The sequence below is a fragment of the Mus caroli genome, unplaced genomic scaffold (genome assembly GCF_978045245.1).
Source record: "Mus caroli unplaced genomic scaffold, Mus_caroli_1 scaffold_14, whole genome shotgun sequence".
Classification (NCBI taxonomy): domain Eukaryota; kingdom Metazoa; phylum Chordata; class Mammalia; order Rodentia; family Muridae; genus Mus; species Mus caroli.
Genome location: NW_028227269.1, coordinates 76,982,507 through 77,009,734, shown reverse-complemented (window position 1 = coordinate 77,009,734; position 27,228 = coordinate 76,982,507). Strand labels below are relative to the sequence as shown.

The 27,228-nt window shown below is 37.9% G+C and overlaps 1 protein-coding gene across 16 annotated transcripts in view; it reads right to left on the bottom strand.

Moving 5' to 3' along the window:
- The window catches only part of Gphn (gephyrin), a 460,638-nt gene that overhangs the window by 183,238 nt on the left and 250,172 nt on the right, over window positions 1–27,228 (bottom strand). For 9 of the 16 annotated variants that reach the window (XM_029484280.2, XM_085830494.1, XM_029484283.2 and 6 more), the window contains 2 exons: window positions 25,568–25,634; window positions 17,481–17,753 (listed from right to left, as the gene is read on the bottom strand). In XM_029484280.2, the coding sequence (XP_029340140.1) occupies window positions 17,481–17,753; window positions 25,568–25,634 (340 nt within the window). Of the gene's footprint in view, window positions 1–15,725; window positions 15,834–17,480; window positions 17,754–25,567; window positions 25,635–27,228 lie in introns of all 16 variants that reach the window. The other 7 variants (XM_029484276.2, XM_085830493.1, XM_029484278.2 and 4 more) reach the window with 1 other exon arrangement.

Sequence of the window (27,228 nt, the reverse complement as noted above, 5' to 3'; positions counted from 1 at the left end):
ATTTTCTCCCCAATTTGCTTCTTGGTCATGTTTGTGCAGGAATAGAAACCCTGACTAAGACAAATTGGTACCAGCAGAGTGGGGTATTCCTATGACAACTTGACAACATCTGTCAGATGTTGGGTAGGAGCTTGGAAGATAATGTTGAGAACAGTGCAGAAGATGGAGGTCTGGCTTGTGAAATTTCAGAGGGAAAATTAAAGACTCTTTCAGGGCCATTGCTGTTTTGATTGTGAAGATTCTGTAGTTCTTGTTAGCTGGGGCTGAAGAATCAGCTGTGATTAACAAGATACAAGAACTACTAAAGCAAAAACTTTGCATTACTGGGACTATTGATGCTGGTAAGCTGGAGCTAAGAAATTAGCGGTGATTAAGAAGAGACCAGTATCGTTGAGGTGACATCTTCTGGGAAGTGTTTTCTGAAAGCACAAAGAGGCTGTGTTCCAGAGATAGGCAAGGTTGTACTCCTGCTGCAGTGGGGCTTGGTAATGTGTAAGGGTCACCCAGGTGATACTGGTTTTGAAGGCATGAAGGAGTCACACAGAGCATCGGAGGCTCGGCACTGTGAGAGGCCATGGAAGGCCATTGGTGAAGGTGCAGCCTCAGTTGCAATTGATGGCCCATGAAGGGGTCATGCAGTGTTTTGGAGATGCCAGTACCATGAGATGACCACCAAAAGCAGCAGCAGCAGTGGAGTACAGGCATCTGGAGCCTAGAGGACAACGTGTGTGCTACAAAGGGCATGGCTGGAGAAGTGACCCAAGCCCTTGGAGGAGCCCAGAAGATCGTGAGTTGGATCACAGACATTGGATGGTTAGAGATTGATTTTTGCTTTTGACTGTGACTGTGCCTGATATTTTCCCTCTTTTTTTTTGATTTTTCCAAACTTTATTCTTTTTTTAAAAAATATTTTTTATTACATCTTTTCCTCAATTACATTTCCAATGCTATCCCAAAAGTCCCCCATACCCTCCCCCCCACTTCCCTACCTACCCATTCCCAGTTTTTTGGCCCTGGCACTCCCCTGTACTGGGGCATATAAAGTTTGCAAGTCCAATGGGCCTCTCTTTCCAGTGATGGCCAACTAGGCCATCTTTTGATACATATGCAGCTAGAGTCAAGAGTTCCGGGGTACTGATTAGTTCATCATGTTGTTCCACACATAGGGTTGCAGATCCCTTCAGCTCCTTGGGTACTTTCTCCAGGTCCTCCTTTGAGGGCCCTGTGATCCATCCACTAGCTGACTGTGAGCATCCACTTCTGTGTTTGCCAGGTCCCGGCATAGTCTCACAAGAGACAGCTATCTTTGGGTCCTTTCAGCAAAATCTTGCTAGTGTATGCAATGGTGTCAGCGTTTAGAAGCTGATTATGGGGTGGATCCCTGGATACTTCAGTCTCTAGATGGTCTATCCTTTTGTCACAGCTCCAAACTTTGTCTCTGTAACTCCTTCCATGGGTGTTCTGTTCCCAATTCTAAGGAGGGGCATAGTGTCCACACTTCAGTCTTCATTCTTCTTGAGTTTCATGTGTTTAGCAAACTGTATCTTATATCTTGGGTATCCTAAGTTTTGGGCTAATATCCACTTATTAGTGAGTACATATTGTGTGAGTTCCTTTGTGATTGTGTTACCTCACTCAAGATGATGCCCTCCAGGTCCATCCATTTGCCTAGGAATTTCATAAATTCATTCTTTTTAATAGCTGAGTAGTACTCCATTGTGTAAATGTACCACATTTTCTGTATCCATTCCTCTGTTGAGGGGCATCTGGGTTCTTTCCAGCTTATGGCCATTATAAATAAGGCTGCTATGAACATAGTGGAGCATGTGTCCTTCTTACCGGTTGGGACATCTTCTGGATATATGCCCAGGAGAGGTATTGCTGGATCCTCCAGTAGTACTATGTCCAATTTTCTAAGGAACCGCCAAACTGATTTCCAGAGTGGTTGTACAAGCTTGCAATCCCACCAACAATGGAGGAGTGTTCCTCTTTCTCCACATCCTTGCCAGCATCTGCTGTCACCTGAATTTTTGATCTTAGCCATTCTGACTGGTGTGAGGTGGAATCTCAGGGTTGTTTTGATTTGCATTTCCCTGATGATTAAGGATGTTGAACATTTTTTTCAGGTGCTTCTCTGTCATTTGGTATTCCTCAGGTGAGAATTCTTTGTTCAGTTCTGAGCCCCATTTTTTAATGGGGTTATTTGATTTTCTGGAGTTCACCTTCTTGAGTTCTTTATATATATTGGATATTAGTCCCCTATCTGATTTAGGATAGGTAAAGATCTTTTCCCAATCTGTTGGTGGTCCTTTTGTCTTATTGACAGTGTCTTTTGCCTTGCAGAAGCTTTGCAGTTTCATGAGGTCCCATTTGTCAATTCTCCATCTTAAAGCACAAGCCATTGCTGTTCTATTCAGGAATCTTTCCCCTGTGCCCATATCTTCAAGGCTTTTCCCCACTTTCTCCTCTATAAGTTTCAGTGTCTCTGGTTTTATGTGAAGTTCCTTGATCCATTTAGATTTGACCTTAGTACAAGGAGATAGGAATGGATCGATTCGCATTCTTCTACATGATAACAACCAGTTGTGCCAGCACCATTTGTTGAAAATGCTGTCTTTCTTCCACTGGATGGTTATAGCTCCCTTGTTGAAGATCAAGTGACCATAGGTGTGTGGGTTCATTTCTGGGTCTTCAATTCTATTTCATTGGTCTACTTGTCTGTCACTATACCAGTACCATGCAGTTTTTAATCACAATTGCTCTGTAGTACAGCTTTAGGTCAGGCATGGTGATTCCACCAGAGGTTCTTTTATCCTTGAGGAGAGTTTTTGCTATCCTAGGTTTTCTTTGTTCCAGATGAATTTGCAGATTGCTGTTTCTAATTCGTTGAAGAATTGAGTTGGAATTTTGATGGGGATTGCATTGAATCTGTAGATTGCTTTTGGCAAGATAGCCATTTTTACAATATTGATCCTGCCAATCCATGAGCATGGGAGATCTTTCCATCTTCTGAGATCTTCTTTAATTTCTTTCTTCAGAGACTTGAAGTTTTTATTTTACAGATCTTTCCCTTCCGTAGAGTCACACCAAGATATTTTATATTATTTGTGACTATTGAGAAGGGTGTTGTTTCCCTAATTTCTTTCTCAGCCTGTTTATTCTTTGTGTAGAGAAAGGCCATTGATTTGTTTGAGTTAATTTTATATCCAGCTACTTCACCGAAGCTGTTTATCATGTCTAGGAGTTCTCTGGTGGAATTTTTAGGGTCACTTATATATACTATCATATCATCTGCAAAAAGTGATATTTTGACTTCATCTCTTCCAATTTGTATCCCCTTGATCTCCTTTTGTTGTCGAATTGCTCTGGCTAGGACTTCTAGTACAATGTTGAATAGGTATGGGGACAGTGGACAGCCTTGTCTAGTCCCTGATTTTAGTGGGATTGCTTCAAGCTTCTCACCATTTGTTTTGATGTTGGCTACTGGTTTGCTGTAGATTGCTTTCATCATGTTTAGGTATGGGCCTTTAATTCCTGATCTTTCCAAGACTTTTATCATGAATGGGTGTTGGATCTTGTCGAATGCTTTTTCTGCATCTAACGAGATGATCATGTGGTTTTTGTCTTTGAGTTTGTTTATATACTGGATTACGTTGATGGATTTCCGAATATTAAACCATCCCTGCATCCCTGGAACAAAACCTACTTGGTCAGGATGGATGATTGCTTTAATGTGTTCTTGGATTCGGTTAGCAAGAATTTTATTGAGTATTTTTGCATCAATATTCATAAGGGAAATTGGTCTGAAGTTCTCTATCTTTGTTGGATCTTTCTGTGGTTTAGGTATCAGAGTAATTGTGGCTTCATAGAATGAGTTGGGTAGAGTTGCTTCTACTTCTATTTTGTGGAATAGTTTGTGCAGAACCGGAATTAGATCTTCTTTGAAGGTCTCGTAGAACTCTGCACTAAACCCATCTGGTCCTGGGCTTTTTTTGGCTGGGAGACTATTAATGACTGCTTCTATTTCTTTAGGGGATATGGACTGTTTAGCTCGTTAACTTGATCCTGATTTAACTTTGGTACCTGGTATCTGTCCAGAAATTTGTCCATTTCGTCCAGGTTTTCAAGTTTTGTTGAGTATAGCCTTTTGTAGAAGGATTTGATGGTGTTTTGGATTTCTTCAGGATCTGTTGTTATGTCTCCCTTTTCATTTCTGATTTTGTTAATTAGGATGTTGTCCCTGTGCCCTCTAGTGAGTCTAGCTAAGGGTTTATCTATCTTGTTGATTTTCTCAAAGAACCAACTCCTCGTTTGGTTAATTCTTTGAATAGTTCTTCTTGTTTCCACTTGGTTGATTTCACCCCTGAGTTTGATTATTTCCTGCCGTCTACTCCTCTTGGGTGAATTTGCTTCCTTTTTTTTCTAGAGGTTTTAGATTTGTTGTCAAGCTGCTAGTGTGTGCTCTCTCTAGTTTCTTTTTGGAGGCACTCAGAGCTATGAGTTTCCCTCTTAGAAATGCTTTCATTGTGTCCCATAGGTTTGGGTAAGTTGTGGCTTCATTTTCACTAAACTGTAAAAAGTCTTTAATTTCTTTCTTTATTCCATCCTTGACTAAGGTATCATTGAGAAGAGTGTTATTCAGTTTCCATGTGAATGTTGGCTTTCCATTATTTATGTTGTTATTGAAGATCAGCCTTAGTCCATGGTGGTCTGATAGGATACATGGGACAATTTCAATATTTTTGTATCTGTTGAGGCCTGTTTTGTGACCAATTATATGGTCAATTTTGGAGAAGGTTCCGTGAGGTGCTGAGAAGAAGGTATATCCTTTTGTTTTAGGATAAAATGTTCTGTAGATATCTGTTAAGTCCTATTGTTTTATAACTTCTGTTAGTTTCACTGTGTCCCTGTTTAGTTTCTGTTTCCAGGATCTGTCCATTGATGAAAGTGGTGTGTTGAAGTCTCCCACTATTATTGTGTGAGATGCAATGTGTGCTTTGAGCTTTACTAACGTGTCTTTAATGAATGTGGCTGCCCTTGCATTTGCGGCATAGATATTCAGAATTGAGAGTTCCTCTTGGAGGATTTTACCTTTGATGAGTATGAAGTGTCCCTCCTTGTCTTTTTTGATAACTTTGGGTTGGAAGTCGATTTTATTCGATATCAGAATGGCTACTCCAGCTTGTTTCTTCAGACCATTTGCTTGGAAAATTGTTTCCCAGCCTTTTTTTTTTTTTTTAATTTATTTGCTTTATATCTTTTTTTTTCCATTTTTTATTAGGTATTTAGCTCATTTACATTTCCAATGGGCCTCTCTTTCCAGTGATGGCCGACTAGGCCATCTTTTGATACATATGCAGGTAGAGACAAGAGTTCCGGGGTACTGGTTAGTTCATATTGTTGTTCCACCTAAATGTTGCAGTTCCCTTTAGTTCCTTGGGTGCTTTCTCTAGCTCCTCCACTGTCTAGTTTTCCAGCCTTTCACTCTGAGGTAGTGTCTGTCTTTTTCCCTGAGATGGGTTTCCTGTAAGCAGCAGAATGTTGGGTCCTGTTTGTGTATCCAGTCTGTTAGTCTATGTCTTTGTATTGGGGAATTGAGTCCATTGATATTAAGATATATTAAGGAAAAGTAATTGTTGCTTCCTTTTATTTTTGTTGTTAGAGTTGGCATTCTGTTCTTGTGGCAGTCTTCTTTTAGGTTTGTAGAGGGATTACTTTTTCTAGGGTGTGATTTCCGTCCTTGTATTTTTTTTTTTTTTTTCTGTTACTATCCTTTGAAGGGCTGGATTTGTGGAAAGATAATGTGTGAATTTGGTTTTGTCGTGGAATACTTTGGTTTCTCCATCTATGGTAATTGAGAGTTTGGCCGGGTATAGTAGCCTGGGCTGGCATTTGTGTTCTCTTAGTGTCTGTATAACATCTGTCCAGGCTCTTCTGGCTTTCATAGTCTCTGGTGAAAAGTCTGGTGTAATTCTGATAGGCCTGCCTTTATATGTTACTTGACCTTTCTCCCTTACTTCTTTTAATATTCTATCTTTATTTAGTACATTTGTTGTTCTGATTATGATGTGTCGGGAGGAATTTCTTTTCTGGTCCAGTCTATTTGGAGTTCTGTAGGCTTCTTGTATGATCATGGGCATCTCTTTCCTTAGGATTGGGAAGTTTTCTTCTATTATTTTGTTGAAGATATTTGCTGGCCCTTTAAGTTGAAAATCTTCATTCTCATCAACTCCTATTATCCGTAGGTTTGGTCTTCTCATTGTGTCCTGGATGTTTTGAGTTAGGATCCTTTTGCATTTTGTATTTTCTTTGATTATTGTGCCGATGTTCTCTATGGAATCTTCTGCACCTGAGATTCTCTCTTCCATCTCTTGTATTCTGTTTCTGATGCTTGCATCTATGGTTCCAGATTTCTTTCCTAGGGTTTCTATCTCCAGCGTTGCCTCACTTTGGGTTTTCTTTATTGTGTCTACTTCCCTTTTTAGGTCTAGTATGGTTTTGTTCATTTCCATTACCTGTTTGGATGTGTTTTCCTGTTTTTCTTTAAGGACTTCTACCTGTTTTTGTGTTTTCTTGTTTTTATTTAAGGACCTGTAACTCTTTCGCAGTGCTCTCCTGTATTTCTTTAAGTGAGTTATGAAAGTCCTTCTTGATGTCCTCTACCATCATCATGCGATATGCTTTTAAATCTGGGTCTAGATTTTCGGTTGTGTTGGGGTGCCCAGGACTAGGTGGGGTGGGAGTTCTGCGTTCTGATGATGGTGAGTGGTCTTGATTTCTGTTAGTAGGATTCTTTCATTTGCCTTTCGCCATCTGGTAATCTCTGAAGCTAGCTGTTATAGTTGTGTCTGGTTAGAGCTTGTTCCTCAGGTGACTCTGTTAGCCTCTATCAGCAGACCTGGAAGGCTGGCTCTCTCCTTAGTTTCAGTGGTCAGAGTATTCTCTGCAGGCAAGCTCTATTCTTGCAGGAAAGATGCCCAGATATCTGGTGTTCAAACCTGCCTCCTGGCAGAAGTTGTGTTCCATTCACCAGAAGTCTTAAGATCCCGTGGGGAATCCTGTGTCGGTCCTTGCGGATGTCCGCAGACTCCACTGGCAAGGCACCCCCGGTGCTCGAGTGGACCGGAAGGGACTTGTGCCCCAGCTCAGGCTGGGTTGCCTGCTTCCCTAGTTAATGCAGTCTTAGTTCCCGGACAATTGGATTGGAGCAGACGCTGTGTTCCACTCACCAGAGGTCTTAGGATCCCATGGGGAATCCTGTGCGGGTCCTTGCGGGTGTCCAGAGACTCCTCTGGCAAGGCACCCCCGGTGCTCGAGTCGATATTTTCCCTCTTGAGGAAGAAACTATTTTAGTGGATCCCACAGTTAAGAGACTTTTAATTGTAAAAAGATTTTGGATTTTAAAAGAGATGGATATTTTAAAGAGATTGAAAATTTAAGAATATGTAAAGACTGTGGGACGTTTAAAGTTATTTAGACGCCGGGCGTTGGTGGCGCACGCCTTTAATCCCAGCACTCGGGAGGCAGAGGCAGGCGGATTTCTGAGTTCGAGGCCAGCCTGGTCTACAGAGTGAGTTCCAGGACAGCCAGGGCTACACAGAGAAACCCTGTCTCGAAAAACCAAAAAAAAAAAAAAAAAAAAAAAAAAAAAAAGTTATTTAGATCTTGGGGATGGATAAGAATGTAAGTCTTGAGGCTTACTAGTGATGTGTTTGTGTGTCAAGTTGACAAGGGGTCAATTGTACTGGCTAGTTTTGTGTCAACTTGACACAGCTGGAGTTATCACAGAGAAAGGAGCTTCAGTTGAGGAAATGCCTCCATGAGATCCAGCTGTAAGGCATTTTCTCAACTAGTGATCAAGGGGGAAAGGCCCCTTGTGGGTGGAACCATCTCTGGGCTAGTAATCTTGGTTCTATAAGAGAGCAGGCTGAGCAAGCCAGGGGAAGCAATCCAGTAAAGAACATCCCTCCATGGCCTCTGCATCAACTCCTGCTTCCTGACCTGTTTGAGTTCCAGTCCTGACTTCCTTGGTGATAAACAGCAGTATGGAATTGTAAGCTGAATAAACCCTTTTCTCCCTAACTTGCTTCTTGGTCATGATGTTTGTGCAGGAATAGAAACCCTGACTAAGGCAAAACCCAATAGAATAGCATCTCTTAATTTTCCATTCTTAATGGAAAATTTGAAAGCTAGAAGGACCTGGACAGATGTTCTTCACACTCTGAGATCAGAGATGCCAGTCTAGAATACTATATACAGTAAAATTATCAACTATGACAAAGAAAGACATTCTATAATCAACATTATACAGTATCTATCTACCAATCTGAGGATATGGAAAGTGCTAGAATACTCAACTTGAAAGGGTTAGCCAGACTCCAAAAACACAAGGAATAAATAATCCCAGACCAGTAAGTAAAAAGGGGGAGGGAAGACCCACATCATAATAACAAAACAACAGGAATCAAGAAACGTTGCTCATTGCTAACCCCTACATCAATGGTCTCAATTTCAGAATAAAAAGCCACATACTAATATATTAGATCAAACAGGATTTATTCTTATGCTGCACTAAAGAAACACACCTTAACATCAAGGATAAACATCACCTCAGGGTAAAAGAATAGAAAGATATTCCAAGCAAATGGACCCAAGAAACAAGCAGGTGTATGAGAAAATAGATTTCAAAGCAAACTAATCAGAAGAGATGGGGAAGGACTACATACACATAACAGGGAAAAAAAAACTTCATTGAAGAGGTTATTGTAATTCTAAACATCTATGTACCAAACACAAGGGCACCAAGCTCACAAAAGAAACACTGCTAAAGCTAAAATCACATATCAACTCTCATAAAATGATAGATGGTGACTTTTCTATCTCATTCTTGCCAACAGACAAAACATCAAGACAGAAATAAAAAAGAAAAACACTGGAGTTAAGTAACATCATAAATCAAATTAAAAGAGCAGATATTTACAGAATATTTCACACAAATACAAAAGAGCTTCTTCTCATAAGCTCATGGTACTTTCTCTAAAAATTGACTACATACAAAGCAGCATCAACAGACATTACAAAATCAAGTTAACACCATGTATCCTATGTGACCACAATGGATTAAAGCTTCATACTATCATCTACAAAAAGTATACATTTTCATGGAAAATAAACAACTCACTACCGAATAAAAGATAGGTCAAAATGGAAATTAAGAAGGATTTAAAAACTTTGAAACTTGAATGAAAATGAAAACATAACATACCCAAACCAATGGGGTACAACAAAGGTTGTTCTCTATGAGGCAAATTCATACCAGTAAATTCATACCCATAAAAAACCTGGTAAGATCTCTTATTAGTAATTTAGCAGCACACCTGAAAACTGTAATATAAAATGCATAGATAACACTGAAAAATAATAGATGGCATGAAATAATCAAACTCAGAACCAAAAATCAATAACATAGAAACAAGCAATACAAAGAATCAATGAAATCAATACAATTGGCATACCCTTAGCTAAATTAACTAAAGTTGGTCAACTGGGATGGCTGCATGTAGAAGAATAGAAATAGTTCTATATTTATCACTCTGAACAAAAGTCAACTCTAATTAGATGAAAGGCCTCAACATAAGACCAGATACACTGAATCTGAAAGAAGAGAAAGCGGGGACTAGCCTTGAATTCAGTGGCAAAGGAAAAGACTTTCTAAACAGAACACTGATAACACAAGTGCCAAGATCAGCAATTAATGAATGAGGCCTCATTAAACTAAAAAGCTTTTCCACTGTAGGGGACACCATCATTCAGATAAAGCAGAAGGGTACAGAATGGGAAAAGATCTTTACTAATCCATGTCCAAAAGAGGGCCAAATTTTGGTAGTATTAAGGGGTGAATGACCTCATAGGAAGATCAGGAGTCTCAACTTAACCAGACGCCAGGGAGTTCCCAGAAACCAGGTGCATACAGCATGCACGGGCTAGTCTGAGGCCCCTGGCACATATATAGCAGAGGTCTCCCTGTTCTCCTTAGTGAGAGAAGATGCTTTTAATCCTCAAGAGACTTGAGGCTCCATGGAAGGGGGAGGTCTGTTTGAGGAGAGAAACACTCTTACAGAAGTAAGGGAGAGGAGGAATGAGATAAGGAACTGTGGAAGCAGGGGTGGTGCAATGACTGGAATCTAAATAAATCATAAAACTAAGAAAAATAATAAAATACACTAAAACTAAAACCATAAATAAATAAAAACATGAACATCAAGAAAACAAATGACCCAATTAAAAATGGGGTTCAGATTAAACCAAGTTTTCTCAAAAGAGGAAACAAAAATGGCTGAAAGGTTCTTAAAAAATGCTCAATTTCCTTAATTTAATGTAAATTTCCATATACATAAAGCACTATAATATCATACTACTGAGATACTTGCTCAACTATGTTCATTACTGCTTTGATCATAACAGCCAAAATCTGGAAATGGATAAACAAAGAAAATGTGTTCCATCTACACAATGATATACCATTCAAATGTTAAAAAATAATGAAATCATGAAATGCACAGGTAAATGGAGGGAATTAAAAAAAAAATCCTCTTGAGGGAAGAAACCCACACCCAAAATTCAGTTAAATAACTCACACTCAAAAAGAAAAATAGAGTATGTATTTACTTATATGTGAATGTTAGCTCTTAAGTCTTTGATAAGCAGGCTACAGTCCATATCACAGAAATTTGGTATAGAGTAAGGGACTAGAAGACAGGGCTGGATCTCCCTAGGAAGGGGAAATAGAATAGTTATGGATGGAGGGGTGGGGGGACTAGAATGTGAAGACAAAATGGAGGAGGAAGAGGAAAGAGGGGTTCTGAAAGAGGGAATATGGAGAGGGTCAATCAAAACTCAGGGCCATTTGACAGTTTTTTATGTATGGAAATCCATTAGAGTAGAAACTTCCTAAAAATATATACATATATCAAAGTGACCTAAATGGAATTGCTAAATAACAGGTAAGATAAGCTGGACATCTCTCATCAGATGAAGTCTCCATTTCTAGGAATGGGTTATAATTAATAGTTATTAGCCAGAGGGGTCCCATGAGCCAGGTTATTGACAAGGGTATTGGTTATGCTCCACAAACTGATGGTTAAGACCCTATTGCTTAAGAAACACCTACAAAACTCACTTAACATGGAGAAGTAAAATTTGTGCCTGCCTATAGCCTTCACCCAATACTGACTAGTGGTCATGGTCCTGGAGCATTCTGCACACTACCAAAGGAGAAAGGTAAATACCAACCAGCTACAAACTCTTCTATCTCTAAAGTGAACCTGCCTGTAAGATGCACTAGTACAATAGTGGCACAAAGCTTATGGGATCAACCAACCAATATCTGATTGGATTTAATGCCTATCCCACGAGATAGAATCCATTTTCACTGCTCTAGTGGCCATTAACCTGAGTATATAGGCTAGGCACACAGGGGAAAGCCAAATGACAGTTCTACAAAAGGAACATAGCAATAAAATGACTCCCAGTGACATCTGTTATATCCATAGGCCAGTGTCTCTCAGACATTATTAGAGAAGCCCCCTCCTGAAGTAGATGGGAACAAATCAGATAACTACAACTAGAAAATAGGTAAATTAAAATAAAATTAAAAATTAAAAAGAAAAAAGAAAATATGTAGAGAGATGTTCAAATACTTAGTCCCAACTGGGATGTCTCTGTCAAAGACATCCTTAGGGAACCCAGTAGAACAACAGGAGGAAAGACACTAGATTCTGGGGGGGTGTGGGGAGCAACAAGGAAACAAGGCCTTCTGAACACAGCAGGACCAAGACACTTATGAACTTACAGAGATCTGTACAGGTCTTGGCTAGATAGGATGCTGAGCTGAAGGGAAATAGGACACAGCCCACATCCTTAACTCAAAACCACCTCTAATTGACACTGACTTGCAAATTCCTTTTCTCCAAGGGAATCTAACTAATTATATAAGCCACCTGTAAGGCCAGACCCCATGCTAAGAAGTAGAGGGACAACAAAAAGTCAACTCCATGGTATTTTTGGAGGTTTTTTTCCAATGCTTTGTCAGTAACTCCCAGTCCCACCCCTGCCCTTACAGACCCTTTGCATATATATTATCTTTCCCAGTTTTGTGTTTTTATGGGATGTTTGTGTGTATATCTGCAACTGTATGTACTTCTTGAACTTTTTATTGTTGTTGTTCCATTTCTTCTGTTTCCTTGTTTTATCCTATTCTGGTTTGTTTTTATTTTATCTAATTATATTATATTATTGTTTTTGATGACTGTTTGTATCCTAATGAGGAAGGAAAACCCCCCCAGAAAAACATGTTTTGCCTATCTCATTTTCACTTTCTATCCAAGTTTCCAACAGAAACTATTCTTTAATCCACATTCTTCTATCTAAATTATATGGAAATTATCCCCTCATAACACCAGTTTCCTCGATAGCCTTTCCATGTATCTAGTCTCTGTTTTAACATGTGAATTTACTTTTGTGTACATGAAATATAAGCTCCATTGAGTAGAACATAAAGGCATCATTAGTGTTCTGAACTTCTCAATAAGATTTAATTTTCATTAATGAGAAGAAATTTCCTCTTATATATCCCAAGGGCATTTCCCTTTTTTGTCTGAAAAATCTTGTTTTTCTTATCCTTATAGATTTGATTGTCAATCTATATCAGTTTTTTTTCACTAGTTTCTTTTTTTTTCATCCCTATTTCCTATTCCTTTTACTTTTATCCTCTTGAGTCAAGTTTCTGACCCACGTATGAAACTTCAGGGACTCCTACTTGATACCCTCTAGACAATACAAGAAATAATCTTATCTTAATGAAATCTATATATTACTGTATATTAATGAAAATTTCTTTTTTGGTTATAGACAATAATATAGTCACCTTTATTTCAATTCGTGTTTAAGAAAAAAATAACTTGATCTAATTTAAAAGGAGTTGAAGGAAGGGTAAAACCAATGTACTTATAACCTGATGTTTCTATCTTCTAATTTTACAATTTATTTTATTATGGCGGGATTTGTTCTCATAGTTCCAATATGGTACTTCTTGGGATGTGCATTTCTAAATTACATATTCATAATGAATCAGAAGAAGAGCTGGGTACAAGCCTGACTACATAGCAAGACCCTGGTAATTAACTGTGCTAACTTACAAATCATGTGCAATATTTTCAACCCATACAGTACAGTGAGTAAGGTATTCCACACTTCAGCAAACACATACAAACACAAATATATTTAACTTAAACAAAAATTGTGACCTCTGGTGTTTTCTGTTCTTCTTTTAAAATAAAGATGGATCCTGACATGTAGTTGGGAATATAACAATTTAATTCTACACAGTACTGCTACTACTTACAAATGAATACTAAATCCCAGCCAAAAAGACAGTTCCTGGGTCCTACCATGAAGACATCTACTTATATCATTTTGGTGCTATTTTCAAATTAGGTGCTTTAGAAAATTAGGCTATAATAATTTACATCTATCATATGTGATAATTATCTTCTTTCATATGTAGTAATTTTGTAAATCCTTGGGAGAACTGAAGATAAACATTATTCAAACAATTCTTAAGAGATTGTATTTTATTATCTTTCAAACTTTTAATTTTGCGTACATGTTTGTATCTATTTGTAGATATGTGCACAAGAGTTCAAATGCCCACAAAGGCCAGAAGGCTTGGATCCCCCTTGAGCTGGAGTTAAAGGTTGTTGTGGGCTATCTGATATTGGTGATGGTAATCAAACTCAGGTTCTCCAGAGGGTAGCACATACCCTTAACTGCTGATTCATTTCTATAGCCCTCAAAAAAATTTCTGAGGATCTAATCTATTATTAGAACATGCTAACCTATAATACTGGTTATAAATGTAAAATCTTAGAATGACTTTATTTCAAAAACTCAGAATGTTTTCTATAATGGTTATAATAGCATTATAAAATGTATATACAAAAAGATACCCTTCCAATTTGGTAGCTTCACTAATTCATGAATATTTCACTAACATTTGCTAACTTCAATTTAAATTTGCTATGTGTCTTCTGACTAACCCAAGTTTATTTTCAACCAGATATGTCTTGTGGAATGTAAATATTCAATTATACATTTGATAGTACTATCTTTATCTTCTAAAAGACTGCTTGTGCTAAGTTGTTGGGCTTGCCCCAAAGTTATATATATATACTATGATTTCTAAGTATATAAAGCCAAATTTCAGCAATAGTGTCAGGGTTTGGTGCCTGTGTATAGGATGGATCCCAAGTTGGACTGGTCACTGGATGGCCTTTCCTTCAGTTTCTGCTCAATTTTGCATTTCCTTTAGATAGGAACAATTCTGGGTCAAAAATTCTGAAGATAGGTGGGTGGCCTTGATACTATTTCTGATGCTATGTTGAGCTTGTAGTCAGGAGCCTAGCATGGCTGTCTTCTGAGAGGCTCTACCAACAGCTGAGTGAGACAAATGCAGATACTCACAGCCAAGCATTAGACTGAGGTTGGGGACCCCTATGGAAGTTAGGGAAAGGACTGAAGGATGAACAAAAGTATCAATTAACCAGGACCCCCCCAGAACCCTCAGAGACTAAGCTACAAAGAGCATACATGGCTGGCCCATGTCCTGGCAGATAGGTAGCAGAGGATTGCCTTGTCTGGCTTCAGCGGGAGAGGATGTGCCTAATCCTTTAGAAACTTGAAATCCTAATCCTGGGGAAGGGGAGGGAGGATACTAGAGGCAGTGAAGTGGGGGTGGGTGGGTTAGCACTCTCTCAGAAGCAAAAGAGAGGGTGGATGGGATGAAGAACTTGGGGGAGGATGACCAGGAAGGGGGCAACATCTGGAATGTAAATAAATGAAACAGCTTAAAAAAAAAAAGAGAGAAAAATATCAAGAACCTAAAGGAAAAAGTTTACTAATAATAAAAGAAATAAAGATAGAGTAAAAAAAAATTAAAACCAAGTTTCACTTCATAGGTTGGTTTTCTTTCTTCTCCTTTTATTTCATATGCTAAGAATAGATGGAAATACTTTTTGTTGTTTTGCTTTCTATCCATGGCCTAGATTATTACTGTTAAGTGATTTATATCTAATAATTTTAATTTTAAATCTTTCTTTGTTTTTCTTGGGTAGAAAAGTAATATGTATCTTTAGATGCCTGTTTCTAAAGATTAATAATTATGGAATTTGCCTACTGAGCTGTCAGTAGTTGCAATGAGAACGCAGTTAAAGAAAACAAGATGAGGTGCAAAGTTCATGAACAAAATAAAGCCATTACAAATTAAATATTAGCTTGATCAAGCTTTTTAGATGTTAAGACACAATGTAATCCACCTAAGAGGACATACAAATTAAGCTAGGCAATTTATTTAAAGGTATTAAAAACCTATTAAAACAAACAAACAAACAAACAAACAAACATTAAAAAAACCCCAAAAGATCAAAGATCCAAAACCTGACTTCCAGAGCAATGAATTTCTTGAAAGCAGGTACTGAAAAATCATTATTACAGAATATAGAATTTTAATGATATCAGAGAAAGTTAAGCATAAAGGTTATCATTATGATCAATGACCCTGAAGATCTTTCACAATAAAATAACTCATCTTCCACATGTTATAGCCCAACTCCAAATAAAGAAGTATGATATATAGTTCCAAAATCATTATTCAAAATGCACTGTCTTACCCGTTTATCTGCACTGCCTGTTGCATGATGGGAATAACTGATGAGACCAGGGATGGGCTGCCCATGATTTGCCATGAAAAGAGCAGGACTGGTGTAGAATGGATGCTTCTAATGTATAACACATAACAATTATGAATACAATGAGAGTAAAACATGAATTTATATAAGCAAAATGACCAAAGAAAAAATGAAAACAAAGGGAACAATGAGGTGCCAAATTTTTAAAAGTCAAAGTGACAAAATCAGCTTTGATTTTATATGTTGTAAGTATTTTCCTTTACAACCAAAATTAATGGTCTTTTTTACCCTGATGGGTAAAAAAGAAAGAACATATAATGATTTAAAAATGAATGAATTTTTATTAATTGGTTCTACTAAAAAATTCTACTTCAATACTTAATGGTATGATTAAAATTTAATAGATTATTGAATGATCTACAGACAGAATCAATCTATCGACAGTGTTCAATGAAAGAACTAATGATTACCTAATGAATCATTAGATGAAAAGGATTTAGATGTGATTCTAATCTGTTTAATTTCAATAAGGAATTCAGAACAAAGCCATATGAAAAAGTTTTATAGATTTGAAAACTGATATTAGTAGCATTTACTAATATAGCTATAAAGTAGTATCAAGGAATTATATACTGCAGAAAAGATGATTTGACTAAGTATGTTTAGACCTTGACTTTATCAAAGTTCTTACAGCTCAATAAATCCTGGTTATTGCTCTGAACTATTATTGAAAAACTGTATTTTCCTAAGTGCTAGAAAAATAGTAACAAAGTTACGACTTTCTTATATTGTTCATTTAATAAAGGAGCAAACAAACTTTTTAAAAATTAAAAGAGATTTTTCTATGGTCATATCCAAAATATTTATATGACCTATCTAATTTCATATAGTAATTAAATTTTCAACTTGTAAAATATCTACCAGGAAGTTATTATCACTCCTAAGAATGATATGCTACTTTTTAAAGATAGGAAATCAAAGCAACTGGATCTCTCTAGGTATAAATATATCATAAATTATGTTCTGAGATATTAAGATGACCAAATTTACTCAAATAGCTCCTGGTATTATATTTATTTCAAAATTCATCTAAAGAAAATTTGTGTCATTTAAACTTTAGTGTCATTTTAAAATTTAAATTACTTTACTAAATTAAAAGTAAAATATATTTATTTCTTCTCTATTTCACTAGGATAATATATGTTTGTTAATATTTGAGTAAATATTTAGTTGAGGAAAATTCAAAAGCTGCTGTGTTTGAAATTTTTTTGTGGAAGGTAATTTTTCAACTTGACCTTTTTGGGTTCCATACCTTCATACCTGGTATAACGTTAAATTACTCTTTTAAACTAATTTCAAGAGTCATCTAAGGTCTTTTACTTTTGTTTTCTATCTCTTTAAGAATCTGTAGACGTTTGATGTTCTAAATACACAATCATTATACATTTAATAAAAACAGCAACTTTAAAAATTTAAATGTTATGTTGTTTATCATGTAGCTGTTATTTCATTAGGCAATGACATATCATTAGTGCCTCAGAGCTCATCCTAACTTTAGTGCTTACAAAGAATCTGTACCAGGACAGAGACATTGATAGAATGTAATGGATATTCTAGTTCTATTTTTAGGATGCTTTCAGGAAGTATTAACTCATGGAAGGATGAGATAGAAAGAGGGATGATATCAGTAATGTAGGCATGGGTGCTTCAGAATGCTGTATTTTCCAGTAGACTTACCTTTGCAGCAAGAGCTGCTGCAGTTATATGTGATGAGGAACTATCTTCTGTTGAAGCTACACCACTGTCTTTCTTTTCTTCTTCTTCTTCTTCACACTGAACTCCTTTGTCTTCTGTCTGTTTATGTGGGCTAGTTGTAGGAGGTGGAGAGAGAGGAGGTGGTGGGGAAGGTAAATCTTCAAGTTCATCATGCACCTCCTTTACTTTTACAATGGCATCACGTAAAAGGTCAATGGCATGAGGTAGAGCTGGCAGTATGAACTGAAAGCATTCCTGCCCAGAGACCAAAAAAATAAAAAAAAATAAAAATAAAAAAAATAAAATAAAAAAGAAGAAAAAAGAAAAAAAAAAGAAAAAAGTTAGGCTTGTAAACAAACATATAAAATGGTGACAGTCAAACTGATTCTTTTTTGGGAAAGTGTTTCTCTGTATAGCCTTGGCTATCCTGGAACTCATTCTGTAGACCAGGCTGGCCTTGAACTCAGAGATCCATCTGCCTCTGCCTCCTGAGTAGTGGGATTAAAGGTATTTGTCGCCACCACCACCAGGTGTTGTATTGGTTCCTATTTTTGGATTTGTATTTCTTTCTATTTTTTAGACTTGTATTTCTATCCATCTCAAGAATGAGTCATATCTGAAACATCTTTTAATGTGAAATGTGAAAATATCACAGCATATAGTATTTTTCATGTTAAAGGTTCTGGTGCTTAAGTGAATGCACACTATGCTTTCAAAGTATAATTTTTATATACCTTTGGATTTATTTGTGCTTTATATAGAAAGAATTGAAAGGCATGAGAGTTTTCTGATGTTTTGCTAGAGTGACACTTTGATCTAACAAACTTCATTAAAGAAAATGTTATACATCTACACAATGGAATACTACTCAGCTATTAAAAACAAAGACATCATGAATTTTGCAGGCAAATGGATGGAACTTGAGAAAAACGTTCTGAGGTAACCCAGCCCCGAAAGGATATACATGATATTATAAGTGGATATTAGCCATAAAATACAAGTACTATGCTATACTCCACAGACCCAAAGAAACTAAACAAGAAGGAAAGCCAAAGTGAGGATGCCAGAATCTCCCTCAGAAGAGGAAATGAAATAGTTCCAAGAGACAGAAGTGGGATGGAACTGGGAGGGAAGAAGATGGGGAGGGAAAGAGGCAGGGTTCAGGAACAGGTGTGGGGAAGGATAGGAGAGATGGCTAGATGGCCATGAGAATGAATGGAATTCTGCAACTGTTGGGGGTGAAAAAGTAGAGGGCGTCTCCAGAATGAGACAGCCTTGGCATAAGGGAGGCACCCAAGATTCAATGGGGGTGACTTTAGCTGTGACTCACTACATTGGGAATGTGGAACTCTTATAGCCAGGGAGGAACCCCAGTGGAGCGACAGACACCAACACACCCACAAAACTTTCAATCCTAAATTTATCCTGTCTACAAGAAATAAAGAATCAGGAGATGGAGTAGAGACTGAGGGAATGGCCAACCAATAACTGGCTCAACTTGAGACCTACCCAATGGGCAAACACCAATTCCTGACACTATTAATGATACTCTGTTATGCTTGCAGACAGGAACATGTTGTCCTCTGGGAAACTGCCTCAGACAGATACAGACACCACTGTCAAACAGTGGATGAAGCTTTGGGACTTTTATGGAAGAATAAGAGGAAGGATTGCAGCCTGAAAGGGATAGGAACTACACAGGAAGACCAATAGAATCAACTAACCTGAACCCTTGGTGTTCTCAGAGTCTGAACTACAAACCAAAGGCTCCAGCTGCATATGTACAGAGGATGGCCTTGTTAGACATCAATGGGAGGAGAGGCCCTTGGTCTGGGAAGGCTCGATGTCCAAATGTAGGGGAATGCCAGGGCAGGGAGGCAGGAGTGGGTGGGTGCATAGGGAAGCACCCTCATAGAAGCAGGTGGAGGGGGATTGGATAGAGGATTTCCTGAGGGGAAACCATGAAAGTGGATAACATTTGAAAAGTAAATAAATAAAATATTCAATAAAAAAAACAACATACATGTACTGGACCTAGGCCTCTCCATACTTATGTAGCAGATGTGCAGTTTGGTCTTCATATGGGGCCCAAACGACTAGAGTGTGTGGGGGTGCTATCCAAAAGCTGTTGTCTGTACATGGTATATATTCTAGCTGGGCTGCCTTGTCTGGTCTCAGTGGGAGAGGAAGTGACTAGCCTTGCAAAGACCCTAAATGCCAGAGTTGGGGGATACACAGGATGTCTATACCCACTCAGAGGAGAAGGGGAGAGGGTAAGGAGGAAGGATTGTGAAAGGGGGTGAATGGGAGGGGGTAGTGAGCAGGATGTAAAATGTAAAGTAAGGAAAAAATAAAATTAAATTAAAAAAAGAAAAAAAAATCAGTTTTCTTTGTTCAGACTGAAATTTTATTACCATAAATTATAAAGACTAGTATAGCTACTACATAACACTATGCAATCAGTAAAAATAGAAATAAAGTTGTATAGAGTTGTGAACAGAAATCTATATAATCTTTTCTTCATGTGCTATTGTTACCTATAATGCATCTCCAAAAAACAATAGGCAAGGAAATAGGTGGAATTCTTTCTCTTTCACACTAAAGCAACAGCTTAATAAAGTCTACAGGTATAGAAATATCTTAAAAAATATAGAAGCATTAATGCCATAGCTTGAAAGATGACTAATTTTTGATTCTCTGCTCAGTTGCTTACCATTTAAACAATATATAGTAGCCTGGACGTAGTAGTGCACACCTTTAATCCCAGTACTCAGGAGGCAGAGGTAGGCAGATCTCTGTGAGTTCCAGGCCAGCCTGGTCTACAGACCTAGTTCTAGTATAGCCAAGGCTATACAAAGAAATCCTGTCTTGAAAAACAAAAACAAAAACAAACAGAAAACCAACCAACAAAACAAACAAATGAAAAGCAGTATATTGTAAAGAATATAATCTTGATGAAACCGAGTTTTGATATTTTCTTTCAGCTTCCTGAGGCTATCTCCAGACATCAGAATGTCATGTCTGATAAAGTATTTTTATGTGCTGGCATTTTTGACTACCATATATCCTGAAAACTATGGGTACCAAAGGCTCAGGTTGGCATTTCTCATCAGCAATGATCTGCATGTCTATTGCCACTGTGTCAGGAACAGGATGGTAACATGTGCTTGATTCCAAAGGAGAGCAGACAATGAAAACATCTTATGTCTGCCCTGTGAGCTTTTCCCTTCATAATTTTAATCCACACTACCTCCCCATATAGATACTAGCTATAACACCTGTCAGCTCTGTGAATCCTTGTGAATTAGTACGTGGTTTTAGGAATCACTTGAAGTACAAGTACTCATTAGTGAGGCTCATCTTTTGGAATGTTCCAACTTTGCAGCTGGCTGAAGAAAATAAAAAAAAATTCATGTTTGAACCATAACATCTTCCAAGGGCCCGTGATTTGCCAGCATAATCTATACCTCTATGTTGTATCTCAGCTATACGTATACAATTACTTTTCTAACTTCTGGGAAACGTTCAATGGTATAACTACATATTCAGGAAGTAAAGCTATGGAAACTTATATATTGGAGACATTGATGCATGGGGCAATTGAAGTCATTCTGGGAATTCAAGGGTGTGTATTAAAGTAAAATATGTCTATGTCCATCCAAAGAACTCTCTCCTAGGATTAGGAATTGGCTGTGATCACATCCACTCTGGATGATTAAATTGGCTACATGGGCATAACAGGTAAGTGGATACAAGCTACTTACAGGAAAGCAAGATAGGGTGAATTAAGATATATTCATTTGCACCCTCTGAGTCATAAAACATCAACAATAACTGTTCTATCTGCCTACAAATAAGTCAGAAACTATAGAACACTAATATTCTAAAGGGGGAAAGGTCTATATACATTAAGATTGATGTTGGTTTGCCAGAGAGAAAAAATAAAGTGTGATTTTTAGGGCTCTGCTCCATCTACCAAATGTAAAAAAAGATTGATGTGGGTAACTCCTGAGGATAAAAATAAGTTTTAGCATTTCACCCTAGGAATAATAGTTTTGTCTTTCTCTTCACAGGGGAATTATGAAGGGCTCTTACATGCCTTTATGAGTATCTCTTCACACTCAACATTGGAGGGCAGATGAATGAGGAACATTCCTGCCGGTTGGATTATTTTCACTTTTGCAGGAAAGGGGAACTTGGACAAAGACACTCATAACTGTTTTTTTTTAACCTGACACAGTGGACACAGCACAGTGGGCGCCAGAATAGGAGACAATTTCTAAGCAAGAGGATGTTAAATATATCTTTAATTTGGGGGATGGGAGGAAGTCAGAATTCAGTCAGCGATGTTCACTTTTGCCCTTACTGCATCTGGACAAGCTAGACTTGATAGTGGATGCTACAGTATTGCCTAATTGGTGATACAGTCCACTAGTTCTTTATCTGTGTAACCCTACCATGCAAATAGGTGTGCAGTGAGTGAGAGGTACTATCAGGAGTATCTCTAACCTATGCCACGAATGCCCCATTGAGAATAGTTACATATATAGCTTAAAAAAAAAAAGACTTTTTTTTGATTCTTTTTTTTTTTTGATTAGATAACATTTCAAATGCTATTCTGAAAGTTTCCTATACCCTCCCCCTGCCCTGCTCCCCTACCCATCCACTCCCCCTTTTTGGCCCTGGCATTCCCCTGTACTGGGGCATATAAAGTTTGCAAGACCAAGGGGACTCTCTTCCTAATGATGGCCAACTAGGCCATCTTCTGCTACATATGCAGCTAGAGACACGAGCTCTGGGGGTACTGGTTAGTTCATATTGTTGTTCTACCTATACGGTTGCAGACCCCTTCAGCTCCTTGGGTACTTTCTCTAGCTTCTCCTTTCTCTAGCCTCTCCATTGGGGGCCCTGTGTTCCATCCTATAGAGGACTGTGAGCAGCCACTTCTGTATTTGCCTGGCACTGGCATAGCCTCACAAGAGACAGCTATATCAGGGTCCCTTCAGCAAAATCTTGCTGGCATATGCATTAGTGTCTGGGTTTGGTGGCTGATTATGGGATGGATCCCCGGGTAGGGTAGTCTCTGGATAGTCCATCCTTTCGTCTTAGCTCCAAACTTAGTCTCTGTAATTTCTTTCATGGGTAAAAAATGACTTTCTTAAAACTTTATTATTTTTTAAATGATTGTGTGGTTCTTATATGTGAATTTTTGAGATGACAGTGTCTTGCTGCAATATAAAATGTTAGGCCAATAGCACTAATTGTCAAAGATGTAAAACTTTGGATGAGTATAAATGAAAGGAGGAATGGAAGCCAAAAGTGGAAGAATTAAAGAAAAATTATGTAACACAGAAAATTTTACATTTAAGTGTTAAAAGAGGCTCAAAACAAGATAGGTAATGATTAATATCACAAGTATAATGAACACTTGAAATGGTAAAGTCACATATTGCTGAACCAATATTTGAAAACTGACAAGCCTAGAAAGCTGAGCAACATCACTGCAGAAGACATTCTGGTCATCTGATATAATGATGCATCAGTTAACTGTTACTGTGAAGAGAACTCTTGTAGAGGAACTTTAATCCAGCAATATGGGTGATCTGATCACATCCAAAGACCTTCTAGGCCTTTGTGATCCAGCTGGAATGCAGAAACACTCTTAGTACACACCTTTAATCCCTCTGTATGGAATTCTTTAGTACATACCTTTAATCCCAAACAATGATGTCTAATTGAGGGGCAGACAAAGTGACAAATCAGAGAATGGTTTCACAGAATGAGTCAGAGATAGCATGGAATGTACTCACTAATAAGTGGATATGAGCCACAAAAGTACAAAATACCCAGGATACAACCCACAAAATTCAAGAAGGTTAAGAAACTGAAGGACCTAAGTGAGGATGCATAAATCCCACTTGGGAGGGAGAAGAAAGCAGATGGGGTTGTCATTCCACAGTCAAAAGCTGTGTCCCAGAATTGTTCCTGTCTGAAGGAACTGCAGGGATAAAAGTGGCGAAGAGCATGAGAGAAAGGAGGTCCAGTGAAAGGCCCCAATTGGGACCCAACTCAAGTGAGGATTGGGGCCCTGACACAGCATTACTAATGTTGTCATGTGTTTATAGACATGAACCTAGCATGACTGGCCCAACAAGCAGCTGAAAGAGTCAGATGCAGATACTAGCACCCAACCAATGAATGGAAGCTGGGGACCTGTGATTGAATTGGGGGAAAAGCTCGAAAAAGCTGAGAAGGAGGGTGACTCTAGAGGAAGAATGGCAGTCTCAACTGACCTGGATCCCGAGATCTCTCAGACACTGAGCCATCAACCAGGCAGCATACACCAGCTGATATGAGGCCCCTGACACATATACAGCAGAGGACTGCCTGGTCTAACCTCAGTGAGAGAAGATGCATCTAATCCCCAAGAGACTTGAGGCCCCAAGGAGTGGGGAGGTCTGATGGGTGGGGGGTGGGGGTATCCTCTTGGAGATGGGGGGTGGGGAGAGGAGGTATGGGATGGGGGAGCAGTTGGTGGGTAGTCTGGGAGGAAGATGAAGTCTGGACTGTAAAAAAGGTTTAAAGAATAATTAAAAAAAAAAAAAAACAAGAGAATGGGAAGAGAGAGCTCAGTACAGTCAGTTCAGGTAAGTGGAACTGAGTTTGGTGATTCATCTGGGAGTTAGTAGAGTGGCACAGTGCAGTGGAGTTGAATGTAGTCCAATGCAGGTCAACAGAGGCAGTTGAAGCCAGGGAATAAGAAGGAGCCAAAAGATTAGAACAAATCGTCAGAGATAGTTTGAGACCAATTCAGTGAGAAGCTGAGAGAAGCCAGATAGAATCAGTCAGTTTGGAGAGGAATTTGAGCCAGAACAGCTGAGTTGAACCAACTAGCCAGAGTTCAGAAATGGCTAGAAAGGATGAGTTTATTTAGCAGTTGGCCTTGCAGATGACAATTACATCTGGCAAATAACAGTTACTTTTACAAACTCCAGTAATTCAGTATTTTTCTGATCCTACTTTAATCCAATATATTTGGAGTTTATTTTTTCAGTTGTATAATTTCTATATCTAGGTATGCTATAATGGCATTACTATTACCATAGCACTACTGATATTGTTGGCCAAATATATTTGGAAAGTAAATTAGAGCCTCCTTAAATGTGTAACACCAACAGAAAATGATTGACCAACAAAGAACTGGAAATTGTTTCAGGCAATTTCTGATATACAGTACTACATGAATGTCATATAGTACAAACAACAAGAGATCAAGGTAATAAATGAATAACTTAAAATATGAAACCATACATAATGTCTTTAAAGGTTAGATTACATGTTTCTTTAAATCTAACCATATTTCATGTTCCTGCTTGCAAATCAGGCATATTCTCCTTAATAATATTGCTGTATTAAGTGATATAAATGTTACAGTAAATATATCTCTGAGTAATGTTAATTGTTTGGTAAAAGTCCTTACCCAAAGACCAGACAATACCATACCAAATGTAGTGCAGGATTATCACTCAGAAAGAGTTTAGCCTTGCCTTTAGCTACTAGAAGGGAGACTTCTAGTACACTAGACTGTCTGAGAGTGTTCTTGTTTGCCAGAGGACTTGGGCAGCCAGATTGCCTAACAATGTGAATTACAATGCAGGTTTGGCATGACTTTGCCTCTGAAAGATATTGGAGACTAAAGAGATAAAGACTAAAATTATGGAGATAAACAAATCATGAATACACAGGAAGGAGACAAAGGAAGCTCTGCATCTGGTATGTTTAAATAGACCCCAATCTACTTCTGTTGGTTCATTTTAATCTTTCTTCTTTCCGTCTATAAACCGTAACTGTATGTATATTATGTGTTAGTAAATCCTATGATTCTAATGATTTTTCATAATTCTATGAATTATGAAATTTGAGGGCGCTGTTTGGGAATAACTTGAATTTGTGATTAGTGTCAGCAGTGAGCATTCTTATGGTGTATTCAACTTTTTGGTTGTTTACTCTCACAGTTGATTAAAAGTCCATTCATAAAACGCCATCCATTTAGTGTAAAGAATGCTTACCTGAGATCCTTTCTTGCTACCAGGTAGGTTAATTATCAGAGTTTTCCCCCTTATTCCACACACTGGTCTAAAAAGAAGGAGAAAGAAGATTGAATAATGAATTACAACAAATATTTCACAAAGGCCAAACATACTGTAAATATATGAGGGAAATTATTATAGAAATAAAATGTTACAATAAGCAATTAGAAATTGTTATACAAATTGGACATTCTGACTGATGTTTTATTTTATTTTATTTTTTTATTTTTTAAATTTTTTATTGAATATTTTCTTTATTTACATTTCAAATGTTATTCCCTTTCCCGGTCCCCCTCCCCCTCCTGCCCCCGGGAACTCCTACACTAGTGACATGAAGACACGCCCTTGTGTGCGTGGGTTCAGATCTGCTACATTGCCTTTTTGTATTGTCTTGATAGCTTCTGTCCTAAACCCTTGAAAGAGACAAGTCTGACTGATGTTTTATAATAGTGCTTAGAACATTAAATCTTAAAAAAAAAAAAGGATTGAACACAGAATGAGAATAAAGTACCTATTTTAAAGTAACCTGACCTTTGTATAACAGGCTTTTTGTTTAATTTTAGCTTTTATAAATTGTAAAGATTCAAGGACACATTTCATTAATATGTCTAATGTAGTAATATTAATGTTCAAAAATCTAAATTAGAAAGCATTCAAAAATTGGGTTTCGATTTGCTCTTTAACTTCTCAATAAGTCTAGAAAGTAAATTTCACACATGAATTGCTGTGGGGGGGGAGGAACAAAAAAGCTTAGTCATATACAGAACCATTGATAGTAACAGGTGTTTTATTATAGAAAGGTCTTGGATGGATCATTTTCAATTTCTTTTAAAATTGTTTTACTTTTCAGATTGTTTAATTATAATATTTACACCTTCCCTTTCTTCCCTTGAGCCATCCCTCATGCCCCCTCTCTATTCTCCTTCAAATTCATGTTTTTTTTTTTTTTTTTCTCAGCTCCTCCTGGAGCTGAGCAGCATGTCTGCCTGGATGCTGCCTTCATCATAATGGACTGAACCACTGAACCTGTAAGCCAGCCCCGATTTAATGTTGCCCTTATAAAAGTTGCCTTGGTCATGGTGTCTGTTCATAGCAGTAAAACCCTAACTAAGACAGAAGTTGGTATCAGGAGTGAGATATTGCAGTGGTAGGCCTGACCATGCTTATTTTTTTGGAAGAATGTGGATATTGAAAATCAGTAGAATGCTTTAAGTGGGGCTTAAAGGGCTATCCAATTAGGAATATGGAAGACTTTGTTGCTGAGAGTTCTACAGCTTCATCTGAAGGCTTCTAGGAGAAGACTGGCTCCCATGTGGTTAAGATGAGGGTCTTATTGCCTACTCCACAGCGACACAGTTCCTCCAACAAGGCTACACCTGCTCCAACAAGGCCACATATTCTAATAGTGACACTCCCTAGGCCAAACATATTCCAGCCACTACATTCCATTTCCTTAACATGTTTAAATCCTTGAACATAGGATTCAGCTCCATCCATTTCACTTCCTGGTGCTCCTTTATTACTTGAACCATACATTTTATATTTTTCCTTTCTCAGATTACTTCCTTTTATAACAATGCTCTTCATAAGACTAAAGCAGAGGCCCCCAGCACATATATTGAAGAGGGCTGCCTGGACTT